This window comes from Toxorhynchites rutilus, chromosome 2, assembly GCF_029784135.1.
Source record: "Toxorhynchites rutilus septentrionalis strain SRP chromosome 2, ASM2978413v1, whole genome shotgun sequence".
Lineage (NCBI taxonomy): Eukaryota > Metazoa > Arthropoda > Insecta > Diptera > Culicidae > Toxorhynchites > Toxorhynchites rutilus.
Window position 1 is genome coordinate 105629327 of NC_073745.1, and position 16068 is coordinate 105645394.

The following is a 16068-nucleotide window of genomic DNA, read 5'->3' on the forward strand; positions in this document are numbered from 1 at the left end:
GTGGACAGGAAACATGTACGATAATTTTCAGTCGGTCGGGAATTTGGCCAAGGTCATTGACAAATTGAATATGCACAGCAGTGGGTTCATGAGTTGGACGGAACATTTTTATAACACATGCAGGAATTCCATCTGAACCGGGACTGTTGGACGACTTTACTTTGTTTACAGCTGCAATAAACTCTTCATATGAGACCTCGAAAGTGTCCAACTCGATCACGTCATTTGGGGTGAAGTCAAGTGGGTCTACGGAATCTTCATTTGCAGGCGTAACTTTGAAAACAGAACGGAAGAATTCGGCGAAAAGTTCACACTTCTCCGAACTAGTGTTAGCGACTCTTTCATCCAGGGATAAGGAGATTGGAAGGCCAATCTCTTTTCTTTCCGAATTGACAAAATTCCAGAATGCACATTGAGCGATTGCCAGTCGAACAGAAGCAGCGAATTCGTGGACCCTAATGTCAATGTCATTGCAGTTCAAGACAGATGACCAGTCGATTTGACTTAATACGGTAGATAAAAGTCGATTTTTGCGAAGTTATACTCCTGAAGATCGAAGACTTCAATGGTATATCGCGGGAGAGCTGCAGCTTAAGGTGACTATGAACGGCGGAAGACATTCACGACTGCGATGAGTGGGTCGTTTATATTATCAAGCGTAAAAACATCGTCTACCGCGAAGGATGATGAAGGAATGCTCTTCTCGATTGCGATGATTGCGATTCTCCACCGGAACGGTTCTTATTGCTAGTGAGCGCAGTACGGTCCCCTTCTATATACGACGAAGTTGTCGCCAAACAGCATACGGGATGGTATGACATCGTCGAGCCATGTTTCGGTGATTATAATAACGTCATATGGGGAAGCACGAGCGTTCTGATAGAAGAACGTCAGCCCAGGATTTGCTGAATGGTTGATGAAGTTAATTGGTCCAGAAGGAGATCTAGAATCGTTAGAAAGATCAGGAGACAAATTGTTTCTATTGCAAAAATATTTGCCTTAGGAAGGATGTCGGGATATCCCGTCACCAACCATGACTGAAGGGCCAGGGCGACTTTGTAGACAGGAACTTTGAAACGCGACTTGGTCTGGTGGTTCAGGGACTCTCTCAGTGCTGTAGACAATGCGTCCTAGACAAACATGTTTACAGCTAGCAGTAACGTCTACCCGTCTGTTATTATCGTCGTTAAAAACAGTGTGAGCAGATTGCAAGTCGTTGTCGTCGTTGAAATTTGGGTGCATAATCAAAGTATACGTTTTTAAGTCGAACGTCTAAAGATGTCATATTGAATCTGTAACACGAAGAGAGATAAGGCAGATGCACGTTACAAGAATACGCATCCTGGCCTGTGCGAGGGGGTAGGGAGATCCTTTCACCGACCGCGACCGAAGGGCCAGGATGAATATGACGACAGGAATTATTGTGACAAGAACTATCTGGATACTCGACTTGGTCCGGTGGCTCAGGATCTCCCTTAATGCTGTAGGCAAAACGTTCTGGGTTCAAACTATGACAGCTGATGGCGGCTTCCTCGCGGCAATCATTGGTGAATCTAGATTCACGGTAGAGAGCCTCCGAATTTTTTGGGAGCCATAGTCCTCGAAACGGCGAAAACTTAATTCTTTCAGGTCACGTCTCCGGGTCAAACGCTTTGCTCTTCAAAGCAGCATCGAGACCAACTTTGAATGAGACGAACGACATGTTGCTGGTATCCGTCTCTCTAGGTACCAACTTCACTACATTGGGAACGCCGTCTATTTCCAAATTTGCTATCACCATTGCGAGATTGCTCCATTAGTGACACCCGGTTGGATGTGCGATAGATACAGCCAGAACTTACAAGCCGGGTTTTCTCTGACAGGTACGGATGTAATGTTCGAGCTCAGCTGCTTCGAGCCGGATTGGCACTCAGATGATGGACGTACTGACTCCAATTATTGAGGTCGTTTGGTAGTACGCATCGATTCACTAGCGGTCGGCCATCGATTGTACTGTGGGGACTGCAACGTCAGTGAGAGCTTAAAAGAAATCATCCTTATTTCCGATTGCAGACTGTTGATGGACTCAGAGAGCAAAGCCAATGGTTATTTTTCATCCGCAGTCTTTGTTATGGCTCGAAGATGCGAGTTGTTAAACAAATCGGCACGGTTTCGTTTGATGAAAGTTTGTACGCAATAATGGTTCGAAAGTGCGACAATAGGCAGAAAAACTATTGACGCGGCGGTGGTGGGGAAATTGTGTTTTTTTTGAATACAACTTCACAGGCAATTTACAATTCACAGTTCCGAATCGAAAATCGAGGTAACATTTTCTAATGACACTCAAACCATTTAGCCTCATATTCCATAGTCCTAGAGTGTCGATTTTTGACCCAAAAAAATTTTTGAGATGGTAGTAGATCTCAACGTTTTATGCAATTTTAGGACAATTGGCATCATAAAAAAATTCCAAACACCATTTTCATGTACCCGTCTCATTGGGTGAACCCCGATTATCCGCGGAATTGTCTGGCTAGCTCACCGAGAATAACGAAAATCGCGGATATTGCAATATAGGACTAAAAATGAGTGTCAAACACGAAAAAAAGATATTTCAGCATGAGAACTATGTTTTATCCATACATAAATCATTAAACTATCCATCTACAAGGTCCTGTACATCAGTGGGCAAATAATGTGAAGGCCATGACCAAAACAAAAATACATGAGCCTATCACTCACCAACAAATTCCGGAAAGATCTATAGAATTACTGGAACTCGCTATCGCAAAAAATCCGCACCGCGGATCATCCGCTCGCGGATAATCAGGGTTCCATTGTATTCCGGTTAGACGTAGTCCTACGTCAATATATGGTTGTTGTTATTTTTTTCATGTTTGAATTCAAGAGACTTACCGCTCCGGGCACGAGAAATGTCGAGTGTATCTCATATGCCCACTTGCGCATATCTTTGATGCTACCCTCTTTGTACAACGCTGTTATCAAGTAGAACAGCAGCGGCGAAGGATCCGAGTTGGAGAGGACAAAATTAAGAAATACTGCTAAATGCGCCGAGTGGGCCGGTTCAAGTAGCTGCGATAGCGACCGGAACGGACCGTGTTCCTCGATGAAGCTCTCCTGGTCCGAGATTTCGTCGTCCTCCATCGAGATGATCGGTTTCTGAGCAACGTTGGCTTGGGCAGCCACAATCGTCGCGGTCACCGGTGATTGGTGCTGTTGTTGTTGCTGAAGAAGACTGAGGTTTCCGCTCACTAACGCCAGGTCGCCGGCAGTGGTGTGATCGTGGTGCAAATGGCCGCTACCACCACCAACACCACTGCCGACCAACGATGAACTCGGGTACGGTGGTGGAGGAGTTCCGGGTGGCGTTATCTCGTGGGACTGTTTGTCCCAAGAATCCGATGAGGTCTTTTGGTGTCGGGGCACGAGTGCCCCTGTATGGTCACCGAACTCTTTGGAGCTGATGTTCTCCGGAGAGGACACTATCCGCCGGTGCTTCTTGTTGATGGATTGATTGATGGGCGCCGAGGCCGATGTTGAGTTGAATGCCTGTGGAAAATACGAACTCAAGGTAATGATTTCTTGTAGACGCACAATCCAATCAGAGGTAGCCATCGTTATCGCCTCGGGACATCCACACGAGAGAAATCGGGAAAAACAAAATCATGAAAAATAAACACACTGGTGCTTCGATCACAACATGGGGACACAACTCTTTGGGTTCCTACGCGAACTTTTTACGCTATGGCCTAGAATGTATGTTAGTGGTCACGATCATCATCACATTCACATTTAGCATGCAACTAATACAGATCATCATCAACAGGCAAAGCAAAACCAATTCAATCGTGCAATTAGTCACGTTGTTTAACTTGCATTAGTTACTGGCATCAAGCTACTCATGCGGGACTTACTGATTACGATCTTCGCCGATCTGTAGAATATACGGAAGAAACGGGTAATTTTTACTAACCTGTAACCCTTTTGACCTTGAGATCATAAATCTTATATTTTGTTATCTATTTGTGGGGTATTTCGGGCTGTTTGATAGTCGAACCGTTTCGGACATATTCGACGCCAGGGTCTGGTGATGGTTCAAATGTGCGAAGAATACCACCCATTTAATCAAATGAAAACGGGAGACTCTGGGTTTGTTTGAATGAGACTAGAGGGAATGAAAGGTACCAACGAAATTGAAGCAATCAAAGTCCAAAGATGCCGATTATGATAATGATGTCGATGGACGCTTTACTACTTAAATGCAATGATAGTCTTTAAAAGATCAAGACGACTGGGTGAATGTGATGATCGGAATAACAACCTCGCGGGAACTCGGAAGACACAACCCGAAGTTCTGGTCTGCGAAAAGCATTTGCTTACCTCGATGACGAACCCCACGAGCTGTAATTATATTATAGTGGTCAGTTGATGGTTAGCCCTCGAATACGATCACATTTTTCCCGACGAACTTTACCGTCTTTGTAAGCATTCTTTACGAATTATGAATTTATCAGTTTTTTTCAGAACAGGACGATGTTTCACGGCGATTCAAGCCATTCTAGATCCTAGCGGGAGTTGGTTAGTAAAGCTGACTCATTCACGTCCGATCCCATTAGCTCGATGATCATCGAGTTGTTCGTGCAGGATGTACGTTAGAAGTGGATCATTGTATCTACAGCTAAATTCGTATCACGGAGAAGAGCTCTGGTCCAAGTGTGTATTTACAGATCAGGTGATTCAAACTGACAGAGACCACTCGCAACGAAATTCGGAGGTAATTCTACAATGCTATCATACAAACCCTCCACCCATGGGGTCAACCGCGTGCATTCCAGTGCATGGAGTGTGTGTGTATTATCCAGAAGTTGAGAGGAAGAAATCCAACTCGAAGTGGGAGCGAAGGTTCTCCTTTGCAAAACCAGAAGAAGGAGCGTGCTTCAAAACTCAGACACACACTCAGACAGATATAGCAGAAAGAAGATATAGGTAGTAGGAGGCATCAGTGAGAGCGAGAGGCAGAAACGAGGGAAAGGACAGAGTGATGTGAATTGGCTGAGTTTACTTACGGCTTGCTTATGTTGCTGCATTTGATGCACGATATTGGGTCTTTGTGAGAGGGGAAATGCCGCGGCCAAATTGTCGCGTACCGGTGTACAAGTCGTGATCAGGGGATAGTTCATCAACGTGTTAATACTGTTCGGTGGTGGTCGATTCTCCGGACTGTTGAACTGATGATGGTTGTTATTGCTGTTATTGTTGTTGATGGTGGCGGCGTTGCAATTGTTCCCAAAGGTTGTCGCAACATTGTCATTGTTCATGATGATGTTCTGATTAACTTCCATCATCCCTGGCTGCCTCGGTGGTAACGGTGGAGGCTCTGCTTGCAGTTCACCACCTCCACCACGTTCGGTACCATGGAGGTACATCGTTTGCTCGGCTTTGGAGTCTACCAAGTTACCGTTCTTCTTCTTCCTCGATTTGCCACTACCTTTAACGCTACCTCCTCCTCCACCGCCACCTCCCGAGCTTAGGTTATTGTTATTGTTAACACATTTGCTGGCACCACTGCCCGGAGCGTTCAGTATGGAATGATCCAAATCGGACACCACGATGTTTCGGCGGGTTCCGACCGTGTCAACCGAATCCAGCGAGGAATCCGCTCTTTTTGGAATGTTTCTCTGCGGAAGGGGTGGCGGTGTGTCCTGCTGTTTACTGTAGCTCCGCTCCGACACGTTACCTCCGCTGTATTTTTTCTTCGTAGGAGTGCTGGCATTCCCGCTGGAGCCCAACCCGTGCCCAAAAGGACCATGGTTCAGGAGGGACGCACTCGTAGGACTGATACACTCCGGAGTGCCATGCATAACGACTCCGGCGTTGGGTGAACCAATGGCGCTGGTATCCTTCTCGGTGGATTTCTTTTTCGTTCCAAGGCTGAGAGATGACAATGAGCGGGGAAAGCGGGAAAGGAATGCTGGGGTGGAGGTGTTTTGTGGCTGGGGCTGTGGAAAGAGCGGTGAAGTCGTGGATGAAAATTGTGGATATGAGGTATCCTGCAATTAAAAAGAGAGAGAGACAAACGACACGTGTGGTGGGAGTGGTGTGTTTGTAAGTGTGGAGTCAGATTGAGCGAAGGAGAAAATAAGAGATTTATTATGTGATTAGGGTTATATATGACCACGCTCTGCTTATTTTTGCGCGCAATTATGTATGATCGCGGCATAAATATTCCGTGGTAGATGATGGGTAAAATATTTGCGATATGTTGTATAGTATTAATGGTATTTTTGTGTGCAGATTATTTAGTTTGTGATATATTTATGATGCTGAAGTCGTTAAAAGTAGTTTGCGTAAATAGGTGTGTAACTGGTGTGCTAGAGTAGTTGCCTGAAAGTTTGAGCTCCTTGTAATGTTGGAAAAAAGTATACGAATTTGTACATAAAGTATCAGTTTCCCTCATTGCACGTGTTCTTTAACTATTTATCATTTCAGATTATTTCTACAAGGAATTGTCTCATTAAAACATGAAAACATGGGAGTCAAATTGATTTCAGAAATACAACTATTTGAGAAAGAGAAATAATTGTCGTCCCACTAGGCGTACCAAATAAACTATCTCGCAACAGTATTCCGAAGGATGTCACCTTCATTCTACTATGACAGTTTTTCTACTCATGACAGTCTTCTCGCGACAGCCTTCACACGAAAGCTGACTCGAGTTTAAAGCTGTCACATCAACCGAACTAACTAACGAATTAGCAGACACGAATCGACGGAAAATTAATAGTCCTTACTACGGCTTACTACGTTAGGGCATGACAAGTTAGACAAATTCGGTGGATGTATTTTTTATACATTCATTCTCTGTAGCCAAGACACATTGGAAAGTGTGTGGAGCTTATGATTGTGAATATTAGATGCATGCACACAGAGACAGTCGATTCAATTTCATAACGATTGCAGCGAATAGGCTGTACTATGGGGATGCCTACGTCCGGCGTCAGTACACATAGTTTTTTTTTGTAAAAGTGTAATACCTAAACATGTTTATACGCATTCCAGAAATTAAAATGTCAAGTATTCTTAGTTTTATGTCTAGGAGCGGCTTAGTCACTTGGGTCATCAAATCAGATGTCGCCGATGATTTTTCAACACAGGTCGACAACAGGAGACCGACAGACAATTCGACAAGGTTCGACACGAATTCACCATTTGATGAAAACATGATAATTTTAGATCTTGGATTGCTAGCCAACGCACCTCTGACATCATCGTCGTCAGGCGCCTCCGATGCAACTCTCGATACTAAATCCACTAGAATTTATGAAGGGTGGCTAGAATCAACAGAATGTATCAACAGACTTATGGGCATACTTTTGAATGCATAACAAGAGCGGAAGTTCCTCAGCAGCACCATCTACAATTCATGTGGTGGAAACATCGAGTAAACAATTTCTTCCAGTTAGGATGCCAAATCATGAAACATGTCACATTTCTATGGAATTGTTTCAATGCTAGGTTTTGCCGTCAAATGATAGCTTAGTCTATTAGTTACCACTTACTATTAATTTCATTAAATTTTGTGAAACTTTATTGGGCAATAAATTCGGTTTAATGTAACTATGTGCGAGAAGTACATAACTTGTTGTGTGAGATTAGTTTTGACAATAAACTGTATACTTAACTTTATAAAAAAAAATATAGGAGGTTGTGTCCAAGACACGACCGCATTGTTGACGTAGAACTACGCTGTTATTTTATATATGACGTTTGTTTATAACTTCGGATATTATTTTATAATGCTGTGAAATTTTAGAAATAACTGTTTAGTAGAATGGTTTGATCGCCCTGAAATGGTTTTTTATATTGTCGATAATTGATTGACGATTCTTTCTCGCTCTCGCAGAACAATACACTAGCCCTATCGTATGTCGCAATTTGTTTCATGTCAATGCATTCAAAATTTACCTCGAGCGCTATTCTGGAGGTCTTCTTCGCAATCGACATAGACTCGGCTACAGTCGATTGTATACTTGTTGCACCAGCACTATTATTCTACGTCTCATAACTACATCAATATATCTTTGGCTTCGGAAACAACAACAATGACAATATTTGCAAGTATCAAATGTCATACTACCTGTTATTTTGTATTGCCTCAATGGAATCGCACCTCTAGGCATCGTTCGTACAACGAAAATCAAGAACCAAACAAGCATTTGCCATAGGATGCATACAGAGCCATACATTGGTGGTTCAAAGCTACCAGAAATATGAACACTTCTCATCATTTTGCGCTATTCTCAAATACAATCCTAGTTTAAGGCAGTTTTGCGACTGGCATGCAAACCCAAATAACTTATAACATTTCAGCACGATATTCAATATCCTTGGTATTCCCCAAATATTGTTTTGGCGCACAACCTTAACACCTGCTTTGCCATAGTGTCAGTTCAATGCATTGATGCAATGTCAAAGGCACCAACAAAGCCTTTATGATGACGGAAACCAAACAATGTTAACTGCTTAGAAAGAGACTGAATATTTGCCTCAGCAGAGATTCATTTCTAATAACCTAGCGCAAATATTTACCTCCCACTATCTCCCCTCCTTGTTTAAATGTATCATTACGGCTACATAATTTGCACCACCAATGCACACGTGAGCAGATACAACATTCTCCTGCTTGGTGATTACAATTTACCGGCCATTAGCTGGATCAATAGTTCTTCGAAATACTTCTATCCTGATACTGTACGGTCAACCATGAATCGCCAAACCGTGCATCTTCTAGACAGTTTCAGTTTTGCTGGGTTATGCCAAACAAATGGAGTTCCTAATGAAAATAATCGGATTCTCGATCTATGCTTTACCAGTACCGAAATCATACCGTGCGTAGCTGTGATTGAGGCGCCCTCTCCTCTGGTGAAATCGTGTATTCATCACTCTCCGCTTCTCATTTCGTTACGTGTTCCACATCCAGCCGAATTCGCACGCACGACAGAATATTACGATTATAGGAAAGCTAATTACTCATCAATGAATAGATTTTTCTTGAGCATGAACTGGAGCGAAATTTTAGACTACTCAGATTTGGAGGCAACTACTCTAATCTTTTCTCATGTGTTGCTCTACGCCATCGACCAATTTGTTCCGTACTTGAATCGTACAACCCTTCATCCACCTTGGTCAAATTATCAGTTGAAACGCTTAAAAACAACTAAACGATTCGTTTTAAAGAAATATTCTAAAAATAGATGTATTTTGTGGAAAGCACGTTATGCAAGCACGTATATACATTTATAAACGCCTAAACAGTTCATTATTCGGCAAATATCAGGACCGCATGCAATCTTCATTGAAAAACAACCCGAAACGTTTCTGGTCATTTGTTAATGACCAAAGGAGAGAGTCCGGACTACCGACTGTAATGGTGCGCGACAACATTGAAGCTTCGACTAGAGAAGATATCTGCGAACTGTTCCGAGTTCAGTTCAATAGCGTTTTAGTGGAAGAGTACCTTGATCATGATCAAATCACCGCTGCAGTTAATAACTCACCCCAGTTTAACTCGCCTATAACACCTCCTATGATCAGTCCCAATATCGTGGACGCAGCATGCAGTAAGCTGAAACAGTGTACAAATCCTGGACCTGATGGCATTCCCGCCATTATTCTGAAGAAGTGCTCGACAAGTTTGTCTCAAACACTAAGCATCATATTCAACTGCTCCATCCAATGTGGCATCTTTCCGAAAACATGGAAGAATTCTTTCATATTCCCTGTTTTCAAGAAGGGTTGCAAAAAGGATGTAAAAAACTATCGAGGAATTGCTTGCTTATGCGCGGTTTCGAAATTGTGCGAAATAATTGTACTGGATTGCATTTCTCATTACTGTAAAAGCTACATAGTCCAAGAGCAACATGGATTCATTCCCAATCGATCCACATCAACGAATTTGATCGTTTACACATCTTCAATAACACGGGCTCTACAGTCGCGTCAACAAATCGATGCGATATACACTGATTTTTCAGCAGCTTTCGATCCCATAAATCACCAGATAACAATCGCCAAACTTCAATGTCTTGGCTTCAGTGGCTCTTTTCTGGGTTGGATGCAATCATATCTGACAGGCCGAAAAATTTCAGTGAAAATTGGTGACACTATCTCGAAGCCCTTTCGGGTTTCTTCAGGAGTTCCTCAAAGAAGTCATCTCGGTCCATATATTTTCTTACTTTACCTCAACGACATCAATTTCTATCTTGAGTGCCAGAAATTATCGTATGCGGATGACTTCAAACTGTACCATCAGATTGAATGTGAAGCTGATGCTGAGTTTCTCCAGACACAAATAAATACCTTTGCTGCGTGGTGTGACGCGAACAGGATGATTTTGAACCCAAACAAATGCTCGATAATATCCTTTTCTCGTAAACGTTCAACAGCTTATTATGTTTATAAGCTTAAAGGCATAACTCTACAACGTGTTGACTGTGTTAAGGACTTAGGAATCATACTGGACTCAAGGCTTACGTTTCGCGAGCATAGCGCATACATAATTACTAAAGCATCTAAAGGACTTGGCTTAATATTTCGCTCGACCAAACATTTTAGGGACATTTATTGCATAAAAGCTTTATACTGTGCCCTGGTCCGCTCATTATTGGAGTACGGCTCTATTGTTTGGGCACCCTACTACCAAAACGGTATTCTACGTGTGGAAGCTGTCCAGCGGAAGTTCATGAGGTTTGCATTGCGCCGTCTACCGTGGAGTAATCCTCATAATCTCCCCAGCTATGAAAATCGCTGCAAACTTATCGGAATAGAAACACTGCATGATCGTTGAAGGATTGCCAAAACCTGCTTCATATCAGATTTGATATTGTCACATATTGATTGTCCAGTGCTTCTGCAGGTCTGAGGTCTCACAGTTTCCTTCAAATACCATTTTCTAACACAAACTATGGCAACAATGAGCCTTTGTCGAGCATGTGCCGCGAGTTCAATTGCTACAGTCGTTTCTTCGATTTCGGATTGTCTCGCGCATTACTTAAAAAATATATATAAAAAATATATAATATATAAAAATATATATACTTATATATATATATATATATATATATATATATATATATATATATATATATATATATATATATATATATATATATATATAAGTAAAATGTAAGTTTAGTTCTGTAAGTGATCGTCATTAGGGCATAATTGTACCCGTTGATAATAATAAATAAATAAATAAATAAATAATTAGATACAAATGGGGTTTCAGCGTAGCGAAGATGCACTATTTTTACGTACGGATTATGAAGCACGCACGTACGCACACAAATATCCATATATCGATGGCTTGAAGCATCTGAATATACACACACTTATCTCTGTTTTGCGCTCTTCTCAACAGAAGCCCTTTCTATTAATATTGCCTGTCTAGATTATCTTAGCTGTTATCCTTGGTGGAAAGAGTTTTGCTACCGCCATGTAAAACCATAGCACAGGCAGAATTCCAGAACAATTATTTTTTTGGTGACCCGACGATAGCCTCGATGATACCCCACACAATTGTGTAGCTCAAAATAGTAATGCAATGGCGTCAGTTTGATGCAATGATTGCAACGCTAGCGATATCATCGAGTGAGTAACTTGGTCGCGTCCACAGCTCAACAAGGAAAGACAAGCGATGTTCATTGCTTCGTATCTAGAACGATACTGAACGATTGCCTTTCCTTTCCTTATTGAACTGAAGAGACTTTAAACTTCTTAATTTCATTCGTCTCTAGCCTTCAAAAAGGTCCTTGTAAAACTCTACTGTTGTTGGCCAGTTGGTGTCCTCACGAAGAATGAACGTTTGCCTCAGTGAGATTCACTGTCTATACTCTAGGCAAATATTCCTCTTCGTTGCCTTTCTTCTTTGCCTATGTTCACGGAGATTTTAAATTAAATTTTAAGATTTAAAAAAAAAATATATATATATATATATATATATATATATATATATATATATATATATATATATATATATATATATATATATATATATATATATATATATATATATATATATATATATATATATATATATATATATATATATATATATATATATATATATATATATATATATATATATATATATATATATATATAAGTAAAATGTAAGTTTAGTTCTGTAAGTGATCGTCATTAGGGCATAATTGTACCCGTTGATAATAATAAATAAATAAATAAATAAATAAATAGATACAAATGGGGTTTCAGCGTAGCGAAGATGCACTATTTTTACGTACGGATTATGAAGCACGCACGTACGCACACAAATATCCATATATCGATGGCTTGAAGCATCTGAATATACACACACTTATCTCTGTTTTGCGCTCTTCTCAACAGAAGCCCTTTCTATTAATATTGCCTGTCTAGATTATCTTAGCTGTTATCCTTGGTGGAAAGAGTTTTGCTACCGCCATGTAAAACCATAGCACAGGCAGAATTCCAGAACAATTATTTTTTTGGTGACCCGACGATAGCCTCGATGATACCCCACACAATTGTGTAGCTCAAAATAGTAATGCAATGGCGTCAGTTTGATGCAATGATTGCAACGCTAGCGATATCATCGAGTGAGTAACTTGGTCGCGTCCACAGCTCAACAAGGAAAGACAAGCGATGTTCATTGCTTCGTATCTAGAACGATACTGAACGATTGCCTTTCCTTTCCTTATTGAACTGAAGAGACTTTAAACTTCTTAATTTCATTCGTCTCTAGCCTTCAAAAAGGTCCTTGTAAAACTCTACTGTTGTTGGCCAGTTGGTGTCCTCACGAAGAATGAACGTTTGCCTCAGTGAGATTCACTGTCTATACTCTAGGCAAATATTCCTCTTCGTTGCCTTTCTTCTTTGCCTATGTTCACGGAGATTTTAAATTAAATTTTAAGATTTAAAAAAAAAAAAAATATATATATATATATATATATATATATATATATATATATATATATATATATATATAAGTAAAATGTAAGTTTAGTTCTGTAAGTGATCGTCATTAGGGCATAATTGTACCCGTTGATAATAATAAATAAATAAATAAATAAATAAATAGATACAAATGGGGTTTCAGCGTAGCGAAGATGCACTATTTTTACGTACGGATTATGAAGCACGCACGTACGCACACAAATATCCATATATCGATGGCTTGAAGCATCTGAATATACACACACTTATCTCTGTTTTGCGCTCTTCTCAACAGAAGCCCTTTCTATTAATATTGCCTGTCTAGATTATCTTAGCTGTTATCCTTGGTGGAAAGAGTTTTGCTACCGCCATGTAAAACCATAGCACAGGCAGAATTCCAGAACAATTATTTTTTTGGTGACCCGACGATAGCCTCGATGATACCCCACACAATTGTGTAGCTCAAAATAGTAATGCAATGGCGTCAGTTTGATGCAATGATTGCAACGCTAGCGATATCATCGAGTGAGTAACTTGGTCGCGTCCACAGCTCAACAAGGAAAGACAAGCGATGTTCATTGCTTCGTATCTAGAACGATACTGAACGATTGCCTTTCCTTTCCTTATTGAACTGAAGAGACTTTAAACTTCTTAATTTCATTCGTCTCTAGCCTTCAAAAAGGTCCTTGTAAAACTCTACTGTTGTTGGCCAGTTGGTGTCCTCACGAAGAATGAACGTTTGCCTCAGTGAGATTCACTGTCTATACTCTAGGCAAATATTCCTCTTCGTTGCCTTTCTTCTTTGCCTATGTTCACGGAGATTTTAAATCTTACGATTTCCCCTTCGTTGCTCGTCGATAAGTTGCTCGATATTGACAGCTCTGTTCGGGAAGGCACACAAATGGACAGAACAAATGTATGGGGAAATGAAATTGATTCCTATTTTGATCAATTTAAACCATATACAGATTATGGGATAGTAATGTATAGCATATCAAACAAATCTTAGAAAATTTCTGATTCGATTGGTATGCAAATCGTTAAAATCCGTTCGTAGCAAAAATATTAACGTTAACTTTATTTCATAAAAATGTGACCTATTTTTTGATTTGGCACCCCTAATGAAAGACGTAGTTTTACGCCAAAATTTTATATATAACTTTATGAAATTCAAAAATGTGTAAACTTTTCTACATTATTATTTTGATAAAAGATCACACATTGTGATTCAGGAAAAAAACGAATAATTCTTGAAGATTGGGGTTTCTGTAACGCCAATGATCAAAATTACACAAATGGCTTTTGTAAAAAATAATTTTTACAGCTTGATCGTTAATGGGTTGATACATTCATTTGCGTGATGCTTGCCTTCAAGTGCATGGCAACTGTTTACAAAACATTACTCTTTTGTTCGGTGGAAGCATCGCGACAATTTTCATCCTGTCCGGTAGAGAGTGCTTCTGTATTTTCGGGAATCACACGCACACATTGTTCCTTTGTGCGTTTCCAAAAGATAGGAAATGAGGAAGAATGTGACCGAATGTTTGTCAATTACCACACATGTACTATAGCTTTGTAGAGCGTACATTAACATAAGTACACAAATCTCGTCATATGGCTAGCTTGTGCATTAATCCTCGGAGAACAAGAATGAGTCATGACTCAATCAACTACTAAAACAACTACTTATTTATTCTTATTTTTTTTCCCGAGAAATAGCGTCTGTGAACTAAAGACTGTTCGTTTAGACTTATTGATAACTTTTTCAATCGTTCAATCAATTTTCCTGCATTCGAGCATTGTTTCCGTGTTGAAAACGGCATCAAAGCACATTCCAAGCCAGATGTGAAAAAAAGTTCGGTGGAAAACTGAAGCTGAAAATGATTTGTACTAAAAAGTTCATTCTTAAATTTGTATAATGTTTGTTCTTGTTGACATTAAATTCATAGGCGGAAATAGGCCGACGAAAAATAAGCGAAGATAAAAAAAAATTTAAAAATTGATCTTGGTTTGTCCAATTTACGGTGTTTTCAAGCAACTAGTAAATGCAAATCGTTTTTTCTTCATGAAAATCACATAGAATCAAGACGAGTTTGAGTTTGTTGAAAAGCCCTGAGTCTCTGGTTTCTAATTCTACCATAAGGCGTTGAAATTAGTGTAATATATATGTTTTTCAACTATTATCCTCAAAAACAAGTTATAATCACGGTTTGTCCACCTCTGATCATGGTTTGTCCGAAAAATGATGAAAATGATGTTTTAGAAATCATTATTTTTGAATGAAAAAAATCGAATTTAAAAGTTGATGTTGCATTAGTCATTGCTTGAGTTTACTGTCATCAAATTGATTCATTTGAATATGAAGCTGGGATAAATGAACGCTTGATTTCGCTCTGCTTCAAAATAGAAGAATGGAAGTGAAGCTTTGCAACTTATTGCTTATTGTAAGCGAGATTATAAAAGATGTCATTTGCGACTTCTATTCCAGTAGAAACAAATGAACTGCAAAGTTTAAAATCTCTTCAATAAAAAAAGTAAAGTAAAGCTTAAGCTTAAGTAGCCTAAGATAATATTTGTTTACTGCTTTGCTTCTATGCTTCTTCGTGTCATTTCAAGTTCCATTACATCACCCGTGTGATACACACACTCTCCAATGCACAGAAATTAATTTTAAAAATACTGTACAACTGACATGTTGAAATAGTTTTTTGTTTTTTCTTTGTCTAGCACTAAATGAAAAAAGAGAGTGTAACATACCTGTAACGTATCTATTAACGTTGTGCATGTATCGATGTTTGAGTTTACAGTGGGTAAACAAAGGGGCCTATACTTTCTTCCATCGAAAATCAAGTTTTCTTTTCACTTTATATTGACGTTGAAAAAAGATTGTGTGCGCGGGCAACGATATTCATGTCAGGGTGGAGTAGTAGTTGTGGATTGAAGTCAGGTTAAATGAAGAGATATATTTGTATTCATTCGTCACGTCAATCAGAATAACCATTTGCTAGAATAGTTCATCAGTAATCTTCGCTCATAAGGCTCGTCAATTCAAGTCATGTTGACGGCAAATGCCGAAATAGTTCTAGTTGAAGACTA

At 39.9% G+C, this 16068-nt stretch overlaps 1 protein-coding gene across 9 annotated transcripts in view; it reads right to left on the reverse strand.

Annotated features, from left to right (window-relative positions):
• The window catches only part of LOC129767952 (rho guanine nucleotide exchange factor 11), a 286719-nt gene that overhangs the window by 169486 nt on the left and 101165 nt on the right, over positions 1 to 16068 (reverse strand). For 7 of the 9 annotated variants that reach the window (XR_008741601.1, XM_055769267.1, XM_055769265.1 and 4 more), the window contains 2 exons: positions 5067 to 6050; positions 2896 to 3549 (listed from right to left, as the gene is read on the reverse strand). Coding sequence is in view for 8 of the 9 variants with exons in the window: in XM_055769267.1 (XP_055625242.1) it covers positions 2896 to 3549; positions 5067 to 6050 (1638 nt within the window). In the remaining variant the exon portion in view is untranslated. The remainder of the gene's footprint in view (positions 1 to 2895; positions 3550 to 5066; positions 6051 to 16068) is intronic. The other 2 variants (XM_055769268.1, XM_055769270.1) reach the window with 2 other exon arrangements.